At 27.7% G+C, this 22,675-nt stretch overlaps 2 protein-coding genes across 3 annotated transcripts; both read right to left on the reverse strand.

Annotated features, from left to right (window-relative positions):
* Cpr (Cytochrome P450 reductase) lies at positions 1–19,608 on the reverse strand. Of its 2 annotated transcripts, none has more exons than XM_069129993.1 (11): positions 19,378–19,608; positions 5,030–5,238; positions 4,456–4,648; positions 3,864–4,013; positions 2,790–2,914; positions 2,427–2,615; positions 2,113–2,351; positions 1,704–2,035; positions 1,211–1,472; positions 893–1,121; positions 1–771 (listed from the first exon to the last, which is right to left on the reverse strand). In XM_069129993.1, the coding sequence occupies exons 2-11, from the start codon at positions 5,203–5,205 to the stop codon at positions 627–629; spliced, it is 2,040 nt and encodes a 679-aa protein (XP_068986094.1). In that variant the 5' UTR covers positions 5,206–5,238; positions 19,378–19,608; the 3' UTR covers positions 1–626. The 2 variants fall into 2 exon arrangements, with proteins under 2 accessions (XP_068986094.1, XP_068986093.1); XM_069129992.1 differs by lacking the exon at positions 19,378–19,608 and adding an exon at positions 12,266–12,426.
* A 196-nt stretch (positions 19,609–19,804) lies between these two features.
* Positions 19,805–22,578, reverse strand: LOC138188326 (ras-related protein Rab-34). The gene is made up of 7 exons (XM_069129994.1): positions 22,019–22,578; positions 21,464–21,630; positions 21,291–21,392; positions 21,120–21,184; positions 20,906–21,036; positions 20,413–20,620; positions 19,805–20,135 (listed from the first exon to the last, which is right to left on the reverse strand). The coding sequence occupies exons 1-7, from the start codon at positions 22,076–22,078 to the stop codon at positions 20,065–20,067; spliced, it is 804 nt and encodes a 267-aa protein (XP_068986095.1). The 5' UTR covers positions 22,079–22,578; the 3' UTR covers positions 19,805–20,064.
* Positions 22,579–22,675: the final 97 nt, after the last annotated feature.

The raw sequence follows: 22,675 nt of genomic DNA on the forward strand, positions 1-22,675 counted from the left end.
AATTTTTTAAAATGGCATATATTTATTATCACTTCCATTCCAATATAGGAAAATATATTTATATATATAATTTTTTTGTACAATGTCTCAAAAGTATAAAGGCTATGTATTTTTAATCGCAATAGCTGCTTTAATAATTCCTTTTTCTTTTTAATAAAAATATTGTAACATTTGGTGAATATTTCACTTTGTATATATCATTATTACATCATTAATATTACATAATAAAATAATTTGGTTCATCATCTCGTGTCTCTTCTGTACCAATATTATGTAGTATTATACAGGTATTACGCACGTTAAATGTAAAATTATATTTTAAATTTGTTATTGCACTCTTAATGAGTCCCAGAAAAATGTTAATGCTGCAATTATTTAACATTGTGATATAGAATAGATTTTTTTATACAAATACGTTAACTACTTATGTATAATAAATACAATTAGTGCTTGTATGATTTTGTTGATGTATACAATTATCAATTAGTACTTTAAGCGATTATATGTATATCGTACAATTGCACGAAGATGATTATCGTTAACCTTTCTCATAAAGGCATATTTAAAAAAAATTTTAACAATTTAAGTTATAAATATTCGTGACATCATAAATTAAATACCCTCATTCAACTCCATACATCACTCGAGTAACGTTTCTGTGAGTCCATTTTCTTGATGTAATCTGCAGCATCTGATTCTGACATTTTTCCTTTTTCCATTACAACTTTTAATAAAATATTGTGTACATCACGTGCCATATTTTTTGCATCTCTAAAATACAAACAAATATACATATATTTCATGAATATATATCACGAATTACTACACAATAAAAAAATATATGTACATATATATGTTGCAAATATTTTTGTTAATATGATTTTATACTAACCCACACACATAGATATGCCCATTTTGTTCACCGATAACTCTCCACAATTCTTCTTTATTCTTTTCCAATAAGTGTGTAACATATATTTTTTGAGCCTGCTCTCTACTAAATGCAGTATGTAAGATTAGAGTACCACTCTTTACGTACTCCTCAAGTTCTTTTCTGTAAAGAAAATCTTCATCTTTTTTTCTACATCCAAAATATAAAATCGTATCTCCAACTTCTTTTCCTAAAAGATTAAAAATGATACATTTATTTAATTTACGATTTATTTAAAGAAATACAAATAAACTTAACTTTTTTTTGTATTGTATTTACCTTCCTTTCTGGCAAAATCACGTTCTTGTATAAATGCTCTGAATGGTGCTATACCAGTACCTGGACCAACCATGATTATTGGAATCGACGGTCGGGTTGGTAAACGAAACTGAGATTTTCGCACAAAAATAGGAACATAACATGGTGGATCTGAAGGATGCTTTTCCTTTAACCAACTAGTTGTTACACCTTTGTTAACTCTACCTGTAGGTGTTTTGTATTCCACTACAACTGCAGTAATATGGACTGATGTTGTGTATAGCTGAAAATTAATCAAGAAATTGTTTTAGAACTCCCTAAAAAGTTTTATTTAATTACAACAATAGAGAACAAAAAATTAAGAACTGTACTTTTTATATAAATTATACAATCTTATTATTTTACTATGTTTAAATATTTAATGTTATGTAATATTGCTTATATTATTCAATGTTCATTTCAAATTCAAATTCAAGTTTATGCAGTAACTTGCTGCAAAATAATTCCAACATACCTTGGGAGAAGAGGAAATCGAATAATATCGACATTGCAATCTTGGTAGAAGTTCACAAAGATGATCTAAGGCGGGCTTTAAACTAGGAATGTCTTCCAAGATATGTACAATATTTCTATTTTCTTGAACTACCCATTGCTGATATGCAGCTTTGCCTTCTGCGCTGGTTAACGCCATTAATTTTAATTTTTCTTTGTCGTTTGGATCACTGCAATATTCCGCTAATTCCTTAAGAACATGGGTGCGCGGATTACTAGTAATATCTAAGTAATGTGTCAAAGCAGTTCTGTAAGAACATGGACAAGGGAATGGATGCTTCTTTGTAGATTCCTCTGTAATATATAAAAAAATTCACATTATAAAGACACTAATATTAATTAAATTCATATTTAGTTGATTTCTAACTTACCATCTGTATTCGTAAGAGTGAACACTGTGTCTAGATGTACACCACACTTTTCTCCAATTTTATTTACTAGTTCTGCATTATTTACAGGGTATACTGCTAAATGATCACCAGCTTCATATCGCATTTTTGATCCCTCTATGTAAAATTCTATATGCCTACATGATCTTTCTGAAGTTGGGCCATGAAGTTCACGGTTTTCGTGTACTGGAGCTAAATAAGGATTCTTCGCATCAAAAGGTCTGTAGAAATTAAATTAAGTTAGATAAATATTTTTATGATCTCGATATATTTACAAAGAGATAAATTAAACATACGCTCTTTGATTCTTAAATGAGTGAAGACGAGCTATTTCACCAGTGTAAATGCGTTCAGGTGGTATGTCAACGTGTTCAGTTAGCTTGTATTGTCTAATGCTAACATCTTCACCCGTACCTTCGATTCCAAAGAATTCACAAACTGTTGGCCAGAACTTGTCCTTCCATGTGATGAAATCATCTTCTATACTATAATTATTTATTTTATATATTATTATTTATTATATGTATATACATATATTTATTGTATATATATATATTATAATTTTATATATTTTATTTTGGTGTTATCTTGTATAAATTTATACAAGTAACTTTACCATTTGAGATATGAAACTGTTATTGGTATTTCTATAAACTTACTTGGCATCGTCATCTCCCAAACCAAGTTCGAAAACACGCGTAGCACCAAGTTGCTCTAATCTATGATCGACATATATAGCTACCTCATTGTAATGTTCATATGTTTTATTTCCAAGACCAAATACCTGCAAAGTAAGGCGAAAAGAATGATAAATAATAAATGAATGTATACTTTTTATACTTTATGCAGTAATCGACGAAAATATTTGAATACTTATCATAGAAATATTGTATATATATATATTACGAATGTGTTATATAAAATATTTAAAAATTTTATTATAATGGAACATGAATAAATATATGACAAATTTTAATAAAATATGTTTATAAAATTTAATTGTAAAAATATAAACATCGGTAGACAAATTTCTAAATATTAGTTCATGTACCTCAGACGTTGGCGCTAAAACTAACATTGAAAAGCGCCGTTGGGTAGCGCTGTTGCATCTATAATGCTTCATCATCACTCGGAAGAATTTGTCGAACTTTTTTACGTTCATTGTCAGAATGTTTTTCGAGGAATGTTTTACAACTTACTAAAAGTTCTGCTGCTATTATAACCGTAATAATTATAATAAAGAATTATTTTTTCACAATAAAGGACACTATCACACGTTAATAAATGCTATCTATGTAGCTGCACACGTGACTGCTATGAAGTACTTATGTAATATTCCATTATTGTTACATAAATGAAAATTTCATCACAGAAGAAAGTAATTGATGATATTATTTATAATGTAACATAGATTATTATAATATTTAATGTAATGCTCAACGCAAATGAACAGTATAACAGTACTCTGATTTTGTATTACTCTAATGCTATAACCATGTGAAAAGATATACAACGCCATCTAACAACACGAAAATAAGTTCTAATTTACTTTTGCATCATACTATATTTTACTTGTTATTTTAAATTATGATTACAAATATGCACACATTTGCACGATTGTATTATAATTTTAAAAATGTATTTTTAAAATTAAATGTTATTACATATATAGATGTAATACTAAAACCATATAATTATAATTTCAACTTCAATATCAGATATAAAGTACTTACAGCATAATTTAATCCATTCAAATCAGCATCTCCATTTTTTAGCCAATCAACGAATTCCATAGCATTGTCCGTAGGATCACCCTCTCCATACGTAGCTAAGCAAAATACTGCCAAACTGTTTGGAATTGTTTTCAAGTGTATTAACTCTTCCTGTTATAATAAATTACAATTATTTAAGATCACGAATAAGTGAATAAAATAACGAAGCATCAAAGTAATTTCTCTTTTGATTTACTTAATTTATACTTAAATTCTACTACATATTATTATTGGCTTATTTATTTCATACTTGAATTTTATTATTGAATTTATGTCGATAAATTCTAATGACAATCAAATATGTAGTGGAATTAAGGTATAATTTAAATTACGCAAATCAAAATATCAATGAATATTAAGTGTGATAAAGATAACTGAATATTAAATATAAATGAAATTAATCAATTTTCTACGAAATTTAATTTAATGTTCTAACTATATAATCAATTTTTATTGAAATGAATTAATTTGAAAAAAGAAAATGCTACTTCTTAAATGAAACAAAGATTAAGATTAGTAGTTTGTGTTTCTGTCTTAACAAATAAATCAGTACCATATCACATTCTTCAGGATCAGCCACCATGCCTTTCATTTTATACCGGATGCCTTCTTTGGCCAGTCTACCGGCAAATTCTTCACCGGTTCCGGTTTGACTGCCGTAAAATACTACTAAACTTCTCCCGGAAGCCTTCAACTTTTTTATGAATGAATTTTCTGATGTTTGTACCGCAGGGAACATAGTTGGCCTGTAACACAAAATTTATTATGACATTCCGCCATAGGTCCTCTATAACAGGGAAATCGCATAATGCAGGACGTATCTCCCATGTTATATGAAAGATACTACATACTGCATTTATAGTATTGTACATACTTATAGTTATATATATGATTATATTAACAATGGCTGAGTGTCATCCGAATTTTATAGATTTTTCTCTGCGAGCTGTAATAGGTTTAAATATACTATACCATGACATTTAATTAATGCAAAACTACTCAAAAATGTTTAGTCCATAATATTCATCTTGTTTTAATTATTCGAAAAAATTTAGCAACGCGGGTCACCGATATTCTCTGTCTCAATCAATATGTTAATGATATTAGTAATAATAATTCATTATTACTGGATGGAATAGGATTTCGAGATGGCCGCGTATTCTTCTTGTTTGTTTCTGCGCATCAACCACCATAGTGCAGCCAATAAAAGGGCAGTGAGCAGTATGATGTCGAGGGTGTTGAAGAGTGGTTCCTCGAGAACCTCTGTCTTGTCCTCCATCTCCAGCACCGGAGAACCTGCCATTCTTATTGCCTTTGGTTGTAGCGCGTCTGCAGTCTGAAACAATACAAGAAATTGTCACATTAATTATCATAATATAGTTAGTTAACTAATTGGCTCTATTAATATTAAACAAGTAATCAAGATTTTATTTGATATTTTATTATTCCGGGGGAATCCATTCATTTTGAAATATTGACTGAAAAATTAATATTCTTTAGGATATACAACGAGTTATTAACTTTGAACAGATTAAAATAATCCATAAAATTTCTTCTAGAAAGGTGATAATGTTTCTATATGTATTCATGGATATTTGGTATATTTTATGATACCTTTGTGGCTAATATTTTACTATAACTGAAATTTACGTACTTTGGGATCCCTTTGATTAGTAATATCGTACATGGTAATTGATTATTGTAAATTTAAAAAAGACTCATTATATCATTTGATGCGTTATTTGAAAACATTAAATTTTATTTTATGAATTTTTTTCCTACTTTCAAATCAACTCAGAGCGACTCAATTAACATTTACAGGACTGCAGGTTGTGTAAACCAAATAAATGTCATAGTTTAATAAATCTCATTTAGTTGGTAGAGTCATTTAATAAATTGACGTTAAAGTCAGAAAAATATAATCTAATTTAAAAATATAATCTAGTTGCATTTATCGCTAACGACTGCAGTAATATACAACACGTAGTAAATTTATCACTTGGATTTATTTATTCCTAGATACTGAAACTCACTGCGTAATTACTTCAAAATAGCATATAGTCAAATAAAATGATACACTATTTAACACTTTGACTGCCATATTGATCATATATGACTGGAGCGGACCTTGAACTTCTTACAATTGTAAAAATTGTATGAAAATTGACGGTTAGGGCATTTTGAATATAACCGATAAATAGAAGGTACTTTGAAATAAGAAGTAACCCATTGAACAATTAAACATTTTTATTAGAACATCAATAAAAAAAAAAATGAGAACAAATCTTGCATCTAACGGTGCACTGTGTTTGCCATATATTTGAGGGGTCATCTACGAATATTATTATAAACACAACTTAGAAAATAATCGTAAATGCTGCTTTATAATCATATAATTGAAGTTAGAAGTGTGTGTATACCTTACTATTATATATATATATATATATAAGCAAATGAATGAGCAAATACTGTTTACTAATATCTTCTACACGTTTCAACAATATATCCTGGACGTTTTGCTTACGATGAAGCAATGAATGTGAATGGTTTATTGAAATAAACGAAACCTTATTATATGTCGCTATTAACTGTTACCAAGACGCCACGGTGGTTAGCCGTGACCCCCAATAAGATAAACGGTCCATTCGGGAAGAATGTTGTCTTACATCATTAATTTATTATTGTTTTGCCACTATGTGTTTTGAATAATAAAAATACTCCCGTGGCATCCTGAGCGAAACATGTGATTTCGGCGTGGTAGTCAGTGTTAAGCAATTTAGCATTTCATGACATTCTCAAATATCTGAATATCTGAATATTATAACCGTGCGATGAAAAAAACATTCATATGAGATTTTTAATAAAAGTGAAAAAGAAGCATAAATATCAAAGGAACGAAGTCTGATTTATCTAACGACTGGTTCCAAGCGAATCATTAACAAAATGACACGTGTAAGCGTTCTCTTGAATCAGTTCGGCTTCGGTTCTGTTGTAATCGAGATGAGTAAGCATTTTCGTATTGCTGGAATTTGACAATTATAATTTTGCCGAGGGCACCGTTCAACATCTAGGTCATCAATCTTTCCTGCTATCTACGTGACTACCTGCATAAATTATATTTGTCTCTTATAAATAATACATACGAAGGGACCACCAAGGAAAAAGGGGAAATATCAATTTTAACGAATTTCGAGTTTCACATTTTCTCGTACGCTCCGGCGTATGCTCATTACCACTGAATATATCGCATTAATTTGAATAAAAATTTTTCGAGTTTTACAGTAGTTACATAATAAATTTAGGTATACAACGTACTTTTCACTTTGTACAGTTTAATGTATTATATATTTTTCAGAATTATATGTACAAGTTGAAAATGATGTAGAATAAAGTGAAGAATAAAGTTAAATTATTTTGATATAATATCTATGAGGAAATATGAGATTGTGATATTACATATTGAAAAATAAATTTTCGTTTATTGATAAATTTTTAAAACTTGACATCGCTCGTTTCTCTTCTGATCCCTTCGTATATTTGCGTGAATAAATGGAACGTTTTGTTCGCGCAAACACAAAATGTTATTCACGTAAAATGTATTTATGTACAAAATGTTAAAAATATGACAGTGATTGAAAGAGTTGTCAGATAAACTTTTGAGACGTGCAAACTGAAAGAAAGACTGAAAAACCTTGAGAATAATGGCAATTTAAATTTGAAGCAAATTTACAAGGGAAAAATCGTGCAAATTTACCAAAATGTATCATACTAATGACTCAACAAACAGAACGTAAGTAGCGTAGTAATAAACCATGTATCAATGTATCTGATAACAATGTCAGACTCTCACATGATTATAGCAGTTATATCATCAGTGGATCTAATGAAAATGATTTTTTTAAAGTAACAATGTTGCTCTTATGTTTAAAAATTTAAGACAAAGATTATCTAACATGATATTAACAATTTTATTTCTATTTCAGTGCTTGTTTTGCTTCTGAAAAAGATTCCTGACATAATTGTAATGGTAATGAACTCTTTATATCGTCATATTTAGCGATACCCTAGTATCTATATGTTACAACAGATCCTTCTACGAATAACGATATCTATCAGAACAATTTTACCCAGTAAAGATATTTTTTGTATTCAGTATTGTATTGTATTCAGATATATTCGCGTAGTTTGCGTCAGAAATTCATTGATTCGACCTCCGAACTTTTTGCGTCATAATATAGTTAGTCGTATGATAGCAAAAATTTTTTTTTGATTAGATATGTATTTGAAAAAATATGAATTTACGTAATTTGACCTTTTTTTCCATTTATTTCAATACCACATCCTCAACTACAGTGCCTGAAATGTCGATAAAGCCGCTATACTTTTTGGTGAAATCTTATAATTATTCCATTCTAACAACGAGTTTGTATACGATACCATTTTGGGAACAAATAGAAGAGAAATACACATCTCGATTGCGGTAACAATAGAAGTGACGTTTACACGCACGCGCACACACACACGTTAAAATGTAATTTAACAGGAAACAAAATATAAAATTTCTATAAAGCTACACGCTTTTTAAATAGATAAAATAAAACTTAAATAACAAGTTTGTGTAATTGCCATTTTTTTTCGAATTACATCAAAGATTGATAAAATCAAATTTTGTAAATTTTTGTCTCAATGCGTGAACCGGAGCGTTATCATTTTGATAAATAAAATTATCATCTTCAATTACTTCCGCGAATGGTATTAAAATCATTTCTGCATATATGTTTCTTTTCCAGTTTTTCCAAAATGGTATCATACACATGTGTATAGGATAACACACCGAACAAAAGATTACATTCTTGTTAAAATAATTTATACTTTGAAATTATATTTATTGAAATGATTTATAGTTAAAAGTCTTTGCCACTGCTTTTTATGCAAATGGAACTTGTTTTTTTATATTAAAAGTGACCTCATACAAGATAAGAACAATAATAATGATATACATAGATAAAATATATTTCTTCCTATATCACGTCTTTTCCCAGTAATCTTTATTTATGGAAATTATTTATGATATGCATACAAATTTCCTTGTGACTCACTCTACCTTTAAATCCAACTTTTTGTTAGTATTCAAGATCCTAAAAAATCTGGAGTAATTTGGAAAAGTTGAATTTATTGTAAAATTCCTAAACTATACGCTTTAGTTTGTATAGAATATTTATACATTTTATATTATTTTATTTTATCCTCGCTGAACTATTTTGTTATTTTATTTTGTGTTATATATTACAACATATCTCAAATGTTATATAATAACTTCATCAATTTTCATAGTAGCAATTCGGCAAATAAAAACTACATTCGTCAACTGAATTCGCCTATGAAAACCGTTCGAACGTAATAGTATCATTACAGTCATTTGACACAATTAAAAATTCTATTCGCATAGATGAAAGTGACCTCGAATCACTTTATTGTTTTCCCTTGATATCGCTAAAACAATCTTAAAAAAAGAAATAATATCAAAGATTTTTATCAGGTATTGATAGATTTGTTCGGTTTATAATTTACTGATAAATGATTATAATCAGATCAATATTGTGATGATTCGCTGTCACATGAAAGAAATTGTCCACTATATTGGATAAAAATCTTTTAGATTGTAAAGTTAATTATACTGGTTTTTGTTAAATATTTGCTCAATTTTTTGAGTAGAAGAATCAAGTACCCTTGGTGCTGAAATCGGAATATCATAACTGACTAGTCATAATTTTATTTAAGATAATTTAATAAACGATAAGAAGTTGTATCGAGAGATAATATTTTTGTGATATTATTGTAATCATTCTCCAATAAGAAAATTTGGAAGATGAAAGTTTTAGACATCAGTTGTGTGCAGTTTCAATATTGTTTCCAATGAGGAATTACATATATATGCTGTCTCATACGGAAGCATGGCAGAGCTTAACTCAGCAATAATTATAGTTAATGCTTTCACTCGTAATATTGTTTTAATCAGGTCACGAAAGAGCTCACTATAATAAAATAAAAATATTCATTAATTTAGCAGATAAAATTGTAAGTACTTTCAACATAACATTTAGTTGAATGGTGTTTAACCATAAGAGTTAAATAAATTGCAAAACGAACTGTTATCAAGATTACAAATTATTTATATAAATCGACTCGACTACCCTACGAAAAATTAATCTCCCGTAGCATAAAAGAGAATTGAGAAGATTTATGACAATTGGTGTGTGTATGTGTGTGTGTAAAAATGTCGTTTCTCTAAGTATCGTCTTCCTTCAGCTGCTATTTGCAAGTCTGCAATTGAACAGTTACCGAGATATTGGCTCGCGCAATAGGTTACGTAGCAGAATAGACCAATAAGACAGGCATTTTTCCACTTTATCGTCTCGTTAAATGTCTTTGCTGCAGCCCTATTGTAAACGCTACAATAAAAACAAATAGTATGATCAGGATTCATTTTTAATTAGATTATCTTATCCTTCATGCATTACTAATTCTCTTTATTTAATTACTTCGTTATTTCTAGACTTAGAAGCTGAAATTGCTTTAATTAAGTTTTCTATTAATATGTTCTGAAAAGAACGTATTATCTTTATTATCTATTTATCATTTATTTTATTATCTATATTATGTACTAACTTGTGTTGTATCGAACAAAGATCTGTATTGTTGGTTAACAAAATTTTTTATTTTAATCAAGACGACATCATTGTATAATATTTCCTTCGTCATAAATAATATACTACTTCCTTAATTTACATGCAATTTTAAATATTATCCATTTAATGCTAAGTTAATAAAAGAGTATATAAGAACGTTTTAATTTAAAACAATATTGTCTATAGTGTTTTAATAATTAAATGCGACAGACATCCTAATTTATTTACAGAGGATCAATTCCGTAAAAACAGCAATAAAGTTTAACAACACAAAAAAGAAAATTAAGAAAATTAATAATCTTGTCGAAACGTAATAACTAAAATTATTATCAATTATTAAATATCAGTCAAAGTTTCAAATTTAAAATCATAATTGGATTGGTATCATCAGAAATTAAACGTATATAAAAATTGAAAACTTCAACATGGTTAACTTGTTATATATAAAGAACGAGCATATCACAGCATCATCTATTTCAACCATTTCAATATTTTGCAAAGTTTTTTGTTTCGACTTTAACACTATTGTACAATTTTTTATTATAAAATAAAATTAATAGTAATAAGTATCAGTTGATGTATGCCATTAACATAAAACGACTCTAAAAGCACCTGCTAGAGCTTAAAAAATTATTTCCATACTGTTTATCAATATTAATAAACACTAAACGCATGTGAGAACATTTGATGAAAATCACAATACGCTAGTATAAATAACAGATGATTAGAAATACTTGTTGTAAAATATAGTTAATGTAGTTAATATAAAATATTAAAAAAGGAAATCATGAAATATTTCTTTTCAATTATATTGCAAATATTTAACTGTAATATACTTCTTGTTGGATCTAATAATAATAATAGTAATAATATAATAGTAATAATAATGGCAATAATAATAATAGTTGCTCATTTTCTTTTTGTTATTGAGACCTTATGTAGTGGATACAAAGATTTTTCTCATTTTATACTCCTATATTCTAATTACAATCATCCTTAAATCTATTTACTTAAATAGAAAGCTTCAATATAAATAAATATAAAAATAATGCAGGTCTACAAGGAAACTGAAGGATATTCTCAAGTATCACCATCACCAAGTATACTTCTCGTTATTAATTCGTGTTTATCATAACAATAAATAAGGAAGCTTATCATATTTCGAAATGAACTTTTAAGTGGTTGATGTTTCCAAATTCATAACATTTTTTATTTTACCTAATAAAATGTTTGTAAAATCTTAATTTAACTGAAAAAGATTTTTTCACTCGACTGAATAAAGTTATGGTTATATTCCTATGATAATAGATTCTCGATCTAAACTGTCAGCACTTAGCATACTAAAGAAGTTTTTTCTGTATCTCACGCGCACTCAATGCTTCTCATTCTAACTTTAAAACTCATCCAGATGCAAGCGAGTTATAGAAAAACAGATAATCGTTAATTTCACGAGAGATCGCTTGCGAATTTAGGTCATTCAAATAGCTATAGAGATAACTAGACTGCGGATTTTTATACAAATTTGCTGCATTTATGAAAAGATTTAATACGCATTCTTTGTGCCATTAAATTCTGCATAAATATATAAAAATTGGCTGCCAGGATATAACATTTCAAATTAAGGCTAACTAAATGAGCAGGAAAATAGTAAATACACAATGTTCATGCGCTTACCGGTAAATCCATGCTTCCAAAAGACGTCGCGATGCCTCGTATCGATAAATAGGAGAAGTTATTAAACTAGAGCGAGTTCTCAACGCGACGATCATGCACGGCCCGTTTCGAGACGACACAACATACTCACGCCACAACGAACACGTAACTGCCACCACGTTCGAGACACGCTGAACTGATGCACAAGCAGGACGAAACGAAAAATCAGCGAGTCATTGTCGACCGAGTTTGTGTTTGTAGGATGTATATGTATCTACACAGTGTCCCTCGCAATTGGTATTTTTTGTTATCGTATGGTACATTCTGATACATATATTATCGAGCATGTCCAATGCGCATAAATATTTTCAGACAAAATATACTTCAAATAAGACACGTTAATCTATTTTTCTATATTTTTCCCGTCTATTTTTTAAATTAATTAAATTAATTTTAATTCTAATTTTCACCTTTGATCTTATTTCAGGCAATCGTACACAATTACTAGATATTAATAAAAATAACTAGTTGATATTAATTAGTATAAATAAAAAAAGAATAATTAAGGTGGATAAAAATTGCTTCTACAGGAACACTTAAATTAAGCGACTTTATGTTGAGATCTTGGAATGATTGAAAAATATCAATCTTTTCGCTAAATCGCTTCAAATATCCAAATACTTACATATTCTGTCTTATCTATAATTGCTTCGAGCACAGTGTTGTATCAGTCTTATCTCTGCTTTGTTTTGTATAGTTATACCTTCAGTGTAAATATCATATAGTAATCACATTGTTATATTAGCACCGAATGCGTTAAATACATCATTTACCAATTGTCTGAAACACCCTGTACAGTATTTGTACACGAATCTACGTGAATAGCACATTGGGTACATACACAGCGACACAATACGTATGTATGTACTTACATTTCCGTATTATATACACTTTAATAATGTTCGATCGTAACACGTTCGTGCAACTGATTGCTGTTCTATTGTCGTTTTCTTCACATAGTATTTAAATTTCTCGTCATAAGATTTAAATCGAGTTCATTTGAAAACGCTTACGTAACGTGCGTGAAAATGTTATCGATAGACTAGACAGTTCGTTTTCTTGCAGCATGACGGCAGATTTTTCCCCGTTTCCCCAAAACGTTTCCCCACTATTATTTCTAACAGGTCCACTGCCCTCTGAAATTCCCCCAGAATAAGATTCTTATCATTGAATAATTTTCTAACTGTTATTTAAAAATAAGGCTGCGTTTTTTTAGGTTACTTAAGTTAGAATAAGTATGAAAACTCTATGTTCGACCTTGAGATTGGAAACGACAAATGATATTAGCGAAACAGAAATATACTTTGGTAAATGTTATTCACAACTTTCGAATATAAAAAAAGCTTTCTCGTTAAGCAACGATACAAAGTGGGTCAACGATACATAAAAATAATATACATATATAAATGTATAATGCAATATGTAATATGTATAATATACCATTGTTTTATATTATGTTCGTTGATAAGACAGTTGGCCGAGAAGGAAAATTTTAATTATATATCAAATATATGCAATTACATTGACATTTGTTTCTGAGAACAAAGCGAATTTATCTACTAACCTTCATCGACTACACGTATATTGTTACATTGTATAATTCATGATAAAATACTTAACAGATGTTCTTTGTTTTCTGATTAGTTTTCTGCTTTTAAATAAGAGCATTATTAAATATCAATTAATAGTTGATTTAGTGTTTTATAATTAATCAATAGATTCAAGCGGAATTGTTCCAATCCAATTTCATTGATATCATTAATTCAATTCTGCAAACTGTATCATTTGTATGACAAAGAAATGATCTACCAAATCAATCTCAATGACATTACTACAAAGAAAATCATGCAGTAACGTAACCCAAATCTAAATGTATAAAATAAAAGATCATAATTAAAATTGATAAAATGAAAGTTATTATGAAATATATAGAAATATAAAATTTGTATGAACTGAGCAACCTAACCTAAGTATAAAACAAACGTAATTCCTCGAATAACAATTAATCGAGCATTACGGTAATAATGCATGTATGTATTTGTAAATTGATAGCCTTATTGATCTCGTGACGAAGAAGTAGAAAGCTGAGATACCAGTATTTTGCGAAAGTATTAACGCGATAAAAATCCAACAACATAAACGAACGACATGCATAAATTTATCTCGCCGGAGAAAGTGAAAGGTAACAAGAAAACTGAATCGTTGCCGTTGTAAAAATTTCACTGGTAAATATAGTTTGATGTTCCATTATATGACGCTCGGTAGCGACTAGACTATTAATGAAACAAGCTCTATTTAAAATTATAAGAATAATTTCCTGGATTATTAAGTGATAACTCGACTTTATTCAATCCTTATCATTGATCATTATGTATTCCAAGGAAGAAGTATGTACTTTCTCTTTCGCCTTATTCACGGTTAAGGAATATAGGATGTTTTATTTATTTACGTTAGTATCTTCCTATTTTTAGACGCGAGTTATCATGTTTTTCTTAATTTTTCTTAATTTATTTTCCGAGTTACTTATTATTTGATCGCTTGCATTTATATTAATATTATTTATTATTATTCATACCAATAAGCAAGCGTTTAATAATATTCGTCAAACGATACATACATTATAGGAAATCAAAGGATGAAGCAAATAAAGAAGATAATTTGTAATCAACCTGCGATAATGTTGATTATTTATGACCTACGTAACATGTTACTTTAATCCGGTTTGCATACAGAATTCGATACGTATGCAACGCAAGTCATTACAACAGCGATTGTCATCTGTGTCGTCCAACATTCGATTCGATTAACTATGAACGACTGAACAGTGAACATTTTGATAGAATTAATAAGACTGAACATTGGCCTTCTTCATAGCGAAGTTCATTCGAAGATTGCTCAATCGAGATTCTTTAACTAGTGATGAACTGCGACTATGATCTGGCAAAGGATGACTTTGAAATGCTTACATAATACGTGTGGTATAAATGTAAGGTTGAGAATGTCTTCTCGACATTGTTTCTTCAAATCCTTGAAATCGTAACTCTTTTGAAAATTTTAGCACTTATTTATTTTAATACGACTACGTTGATGTAATAAATGGAGCTATATTGCCATATTTTGATAAAAATGTTTTTATTCTATATTTAGGAGAAGAGATCGAAGATTATTTAGCTATTATAAAAGTAGATCGCGAATCAAAACAGATTGGAAACTCCTAAGTTATGAAATATATTTGATATTGAAGCTCTATGGTATAAATATTTGAAAGTATCTGTTCAAGCTACAGTGAAAAATTGATAAGCAGTATTCTAAGTTCCAAAATCATTATAGCAATTTTAGACAATTTTATTGATTGTTAATTGCTAGATGTATTTGTTAAGTATATATAATAAGCGTTTTATAGATGGATATGTAATTTTGTCCGTTTCCAACTGAATAAGTTATATGTTAAATAGCATTTGCTTGGACATTAATACACACTTTACTAATGTATATAGCTTCCTGAACAACATCTATTTCATAATTTTATTTGATTATATCATATATGATTTCATTTTTTTACTGTCACTGAAAAAATATAATTTTGAAGTTTTAATCAACTTTTTTATAACATTGATTATTAATTAATTCATTGCTTGATTTTATCTATAGAAATTTCGATGGCACACTGTTACTCGTTACCTAATATCAATAAGACAGTGTAAGATTTTACTGTCACTTAAATGACTGTATTACTCAACATGAACCGTGGTTGAAAACAAGAACTAGATAATTGTAAGGTAAAAAAACTTCTTATTACGTTTCATCATGCTTATATAAATATATAATGTACTCCCTGGAAACATATTTCGAATATCATCCTAAATCACAGATTAACTGAAAAATTGCGTTGGCTTATTACGTGAAATGAATTACGTTCGTAGAAAACTTATTAACGTCATGATAATACCTTTCCCTAATTGCATTGTCTCTTTTCGTATTGTAACTTCATATTATAATTGTTTTTGATATTATTATTAAATCATTAACCGAGACGAATTTTTGTTTACTAATACGTACATATTCCGTTTATCTAACACGTATTCAACATATTATTTTTACACCATGATGTAATATTTTTTTACCGAATAACGATTGTTCTCAATGTCATTTAAGTTTTATTTACAACCGCTTTCAAAAATAATATATTATTGGATTTCAATCTTTTTAATTGTTCTAAAGATATAATATTTTTATCTATTTTTTTATTTGTACGTATAATTTATACATACTTTACGAATGAGAAAATTCCCTACAATGCGTTATTGTCAATTTATAAAATATCTATCATAATTATCTGTATTGATAGATAAAATTATCTATTACTTATAGAATAATAATCTGTACTGTACATACATTTTTTACGACGTATATTTCTGCATTAAATTTTACCACTTATTACAGTTGTGTCATTACAATGCTAATAAAATCCTCAAAAACCTCGTGTGGCGTATATGATATGCATAGTTGTAAAAGTTTCTCATAGTTAATGTTCAAACGATTTTTTGAGTCACTGTATATAATAAAGAAAAATCGAAGCAATATTCATTTATATATATTTGTCATTGTTTATGATTGATGTACCAATTCCTTATGTTTCAAAATTATGTCAAGACATTTAGATAGAGATATTAGACATACAGATGTTTATGAGGTATAAACATTTAATGGAAATACCGTTAAAGCATATAACCGTTAATTTTTTTTAATCTACGTTGTCATTCTATATATGTGAAATTGTATTTTATTTATATAATTCATAATAAAATATAATTTACAATAATATAAATACAAATATACTATTTTCTGCATCAAGATAAGCTAGTCTATGCGAATACTTTTAATCGTGACTGAGTATATTACAAATATTGTATTTGTATATACTGTATTGTGAAATTTCAAGAATTATGGAAAATTAATGCTAAAACTGTTGTACCTGATAGTGATATCTACAAGATTGATAGTGATAATGAGTTTTAATTTTAACTTAATATTTTTTAATTTTAAGAAATCAAGTTTCCTTTTTTTGAAAATGTTCCCCATTGATATATTTCTATGTAGTAAAAATTATATGATATTATTTGTAGAAACGTTTGTGTATAGTATATTTTTATTATAATATAGCAAACATCACGGACGAAATATTATAAGAATTTAACGTACAAAACCTAACTTGTCATGTTGATACAGAATAAACAGCGTCGGCAAAACAGTAAGTAAATATTGCTTACCAAAAACAGGAACATCTTATAAATCAACTGTCATAAAACCGTTTTATAAGCACTTTTTGAAACTCATTTCAATATATGCTTATGCCTTCTATCTACTTTGTTATTATAACGCATGACGCACGTAAATTTGAAATGCATACAATCATAAAAGTCTACATACATCTAAATATTTTGTACTATCCTACCGAAAAAGTTAAAAACATACTTTGTTCACTATTATCTATAATTACATATCAATATAAATTACCCTTAATGAGTTTAAAAAGAAATTGAAGTTAAAAGAAAAAAGTGAAAGTTAAGTTAAAAAGTTAAGTTAAAAAGAAAATGAGTTTAAACAAAAATTAAAACGATTCACAGAAAAATCTTGCGATAAAGTTATATCATAAATTACAAAACTTCTAATGAATAAATCAGATTTTATAGTATTGTGAATTTATATTTTTCCTTAGCTATACAAGTTAGTTTGAAATAACTGGAATTTTGATATCGTTTGATCTACTGAAATTTTATGAATGTAAAGAGATAGAATGATATAATATTGTACTATAAGAAGTAACTCAAAAACAAAAATGCATATTATTTATTTCGATTATGCCGAAAATATACTCTTGATAAAATGAAAAGAGGCATGAAAAGAGCTGTGCTATTTTTTAAATATCTTAAGCAAGTAATACTGTCTTAAGAAATTTGTATCTGACTGATGTGATAACGCTATCAATTGCCGATTATACAAAAAAATCGCAGATTATAAAATATATGTATTAAGATAATATGTATAACATATACTATACTTTCAATTTTTAATTTACAATATAAAGTCACTATAGCGTTATCAATAAAAAGTTATGAATAGTGAACAATTATATAGTTAATCCTAATAGAACAAATGAAAAATTACTATATATCAAGTGAAAAATTATAACAAAAATATGAAATAACAACGAACTAGTTGTTTGATAAATGATACATTTGTGTTAGTTCGACTTCAAGGTATTGAAATGCAAAAATTGAATTCATTACATGTTAATTTCCTCCATTTTCGCTGAGAACATTACGAATTCTTTCTTAATTCCAGATGCGTATTAATTTTTATTGTGCATAAACATTATTCTTTAAAATTCTCCACAAATAAAAATAAAACAATTGCAGTGCATTTCAAAATGTGGAAAAATCGATCCATTCTAATATTCATAACATTTTTTTCTCATTTTTCCTCGTAGAATAAATTTGTATTGTTTTATGAAAAAATAACTTTTGGTATATATAAAAAATTATTTAATTTTATAGAAATCAATGTAGGAAATGAGTTTCTGAACACGATTTATGAAAATGCATAAAATAAATATTATAATAAATATAAATATTTAATTCATAATTACTCATAACAAAAAGAATATTTAACTCCAAAAATTTTTATATATAACTTAATCAATTTAATAATAAATAATTAGAAGTAACGATTCAAATTAAATAGAGTTAATAATTAAAACAACATATCTGTACACAAGTACATATAGTAATGATAGAAATAACTGTAACATATACATTTTCGAGAATTAACTGAAATTATATCAATGATTATAAATCTTATTGAAAACTGATTTTTATTTCATGAAGATATATATGTATACTTACAAGTAAGGAGAATATACTATATTTTTCATAAGAAAAGCAAGAAGCAATGCCGAGAAATTACCGTTATTACATTCCACGAACTTTTCTTTTACACATTTCCTCGATCGTATATATAATGTATACAAGTATTAGTAACTACCACCTGTTGGAATGCAACATAACACTTACCTGAGGAATTGTCTTCGAACGAAGGAGATTTTAATTGAAAATTTCTGTCCGATCTCTTTCAGGGAAGGTACGCAATGACCATGTGATGACACTTTTTTGTCAATTCGGTTCTTCGCTTGATCCGTTACACTCGCGGAAAGACAATTCTAATTGCACTGGATTCACCACTGATCGAAATTCATATACGTGCAGACGTGCGCGTGCCAGACACGTCGACATCGAACACATGAAGCGATTTCTTTCGTCTAATATTATCGCCAACTCTATCTATCGAGTCTATCAGTAAAGAACGTACTTTTTCCGAGTAAATTCGATCTCGAGAAAGACAGACAAGTGCGAGTAAGAAAGAAAGACTGCCGGATGGAGTCCATATACGTTACGTAGCCGGAAGATTGTCTCACGCGCGGGGTATTTAAATAACGTTACGATAATAAATCTATTTTTGATAATTAGACTGATTATTATTTTTATGATTTATTATTTTTTGGATTTTTATGCATTTATAAGAAATATGAACATGCAAAATTACTCAGAATATCTATACACGATATAAATTAGCAGTATGAATTACATATTGCAGATATATCTACCACATATATATTACTTTGTTTTAATTAAAGTCTTAGTATCTGATACTATTGTTCATGAGCAAGTTTTAGTGGTTAATAAATTTCTGAGAAATATTATTCACGTTGAACAATCGAAACAAGTATTTCTTCTTTTCCTTGTTTTAATTCTTTCTCGTTGATCATTTAAAGCTGAAATATGAACGTATTTTATCATTTTTAATTGAATGAGTAAAAATTAGAAATAAAAAATTAATACAATCCAAATCAAATTAATTTTAAATAGTAAATAGCTGATAGCCAGATTTAATGGCTTAAGAAAAGATTGTTTAATGTCGTAAGGTATTAAAACATTTTAGATATAATAATATATTATAATTAAATATAATAATAACATTTTAGATATATAACAAATATTCATGATTTCGCAAAATATTTCTATCTATTTTATAGCTATATTACTACGTACTTATTAAATCGGAACCAATGTTAATTGATTCCGGCTTCATATTTTGTAACTCATGTAGTATCATGGCATGAAAAGATAATACGGTTGCTCTTGTGAATAATTCTGATACACCGTCTCCAGTTCTAGCGGAAACAGCCCAAAACTCAGCTTTCATTCTCCGCGCTACTTCAGCCGCTCGTTTTTCCATTATTGTATATACCTGATTGGACTAAAAACATTTATTTTATTTTGTAGTTATAGTCAATCAATGATAACAACATAATTTAAGTATTTCGTAATTATTGTAATTAAAGTAATATTAAATAAAACTACTGTATTAAATTATTGTAGATTATTGTATAAATAATGCAATTTTTAATTAATATCCTATACAAAAATTTGAAGGTCTTCTTTTTGCTAATTTAGTTAATCATCTATTGCATTAGAAATTTAACTATTTCCTTATAATTTACTTTCGATTTTTGTATATGTCAATAAATTCTGCGTGATTTACCAGTAAATCTCGTTTTGTGCCTATTAAAAATATGTAATATGGCTCCGTGTTACTTTGAGCAGCTTCATTTAACCATTGTTGACAGTGTCCCAAAGATATTAAGTTGGCCAAGTCAAAAACAACCATGATTACTAAAATAAAATATTTATAACATAAAACTTTGATACAATTTTTATATTTTACTACACATTTATAACAACAAATTTTTTTATACCATTTGCACTTCTGTAATAAGATGCAGCGATGGATTTAAATCTTTCTTGTCCCGCAGTATCCCATCTGAAATAAGTAAGTAAATAATAAATTTCTATTTTTTAACATAATATTTGTTATGAATATTGTGAAATTAAATAATAAAATATGTTGAAACGCGAAATGAACGCACATTTGTAAATGAAAAGGTACACCCAGAATATCAAACCTTTCTACTTCAAAATCAACACCGATTGTTGCTTTATAGTTATTGTCAAATATTTTGTGGCAAAATCTGGAAAGCAAACAATGTTATGTTTATTTTTTTCTTCATGTAAAGTAATAATAGATATTGTGGTATATTACCGATTTACTAGACATGATTTTCCAACCGAAACATCGCCAATTACAATTGCTTTTGCAATTTTCAAAGATACGCGTTTCGTTTTGCATGAACGTCTAACAATTGGATCAAAATCTCTTTCATTATATTTCGTCATATCAGATGAAAACGGTGGTGGCCAATTATTAACCTAGAAAACGTTTTTATTTTATTATTTGGTACATTTATCTCAAAATTTAACTTTTTAGCAGTATATGTGACTGAAATTAGAAATAAACTTATTATTAAATATCTAAATATATTTTTAAATGTTTTAATCTAAAATAAAGAAACATAATTGCTTCTTGTTCCCTATTTTCATAATTATTATGTTTTGAAGAAAAATATTAATCGATAAAATTACTGAATCGAATTTTGAATTTGATTTGAATTTAATTTCCACCGGATGTCCGGCAGCAATTGACATACTCAGTCTGATTTAAAAATGTTTATCAATAGTATAATTATAAAGTTATGAATTGTTCATTATTTTTCATTAAAAATTATACTCGTATAAGAACAAAATTTTTAAGTCATACCTGTCTATCATCACGTGCCACTTCAATCATTTTATAAATAGCTGAACGTGTTTCTAACATTATTTACACTGTATACTGCTCAATATTTCTTATATTGTAATGCAAATATATACAATTGTACAGCCTTTTATATTTACAATATATATTTATAAATTATTATATTATATTTTATTTATATAATTTCACTTTGAAACATGAGTACAATACACATTTGAAGACTCCATATGTTTAATATTTATGCTATGTTTAAATACATATTTATACAGTAAGAACTAGAGAAGTATTTGCGTGTTATATGTTGCCTACCCATCGCTAACATAAGTAATTTTGAACTAAATGAAAACATTGGTTGCTACGGCAGGTGTATACCATCTAATCTACTCTGCTACAAATCAATTACATATTCTAAAATTAAAATAAAATTTTTCTCATAAGTTTTCGATAAGTAAAATTTATCTAAAATACCAATACCAAAATGTAAAATGTATGTGCAAATACTCTTTTTTTATTAAATTGCATTATCGTATTAAAATATTTTTTTTTGCATAAATTATAAAGTATAAATATTTTACTACTGTAATTGAACATGGAATGTTTCGAAACGCACAATTTTGTATTATAATTATATAGTTATTATTTTATAAAATTGAATTTATA

This window comes from Bombus flavifrons, chromosome 16, assembly GCF_040668555.2.
Source record: "Bombus flavifrons isolate JBK064 chromosome 16, iyBomFlav1_principal, whole genome shotgun sequence".
NCBI lineage: Eukaryota > Metazoa > Arthropoda > Insecta > Hymenoptera > Apidae > Bombus > Bombus flavifrons.

Coding starts and splice junctions, on each gene's coding strand:
- Cpr (XM_069129992.1), bottom strand. Junction 2,915..3,863: donor TGAATGGATTAAATTATGCT/GTAAGTACTTTA, acceptor CTTACTTTGCAG/GTATTTGGTCTTGGAAATAA. Junction 1,473..1,703: donor CGATTTCCTCTTCTCCCAAG/GTATGTTGGAAT, acceptor ATTAATTTTCAG/CTATACACAACATCAGTCCA.
- LOC138188326 (XM_069129994.1), bottom strand. CDS start 22,078: ATGTTAGAAACACGTTCAGCTATTTATAAAATGATTGAAGTGGCACGT. Junction 21,037..21,119: donor TTATTACAGAAGTGCAAATG/GTATAAAAAAAT, acceptor ATTTTATTTTAG/TAATCATGGTTGTTTTTGAC. Junction 20,136..20,412: donor CATTGGTTCCGATTTAATAA/GTACGTAGTAAT, acceptor TTCATATTTCAG/CTTTAAATGATCAACGAGAA.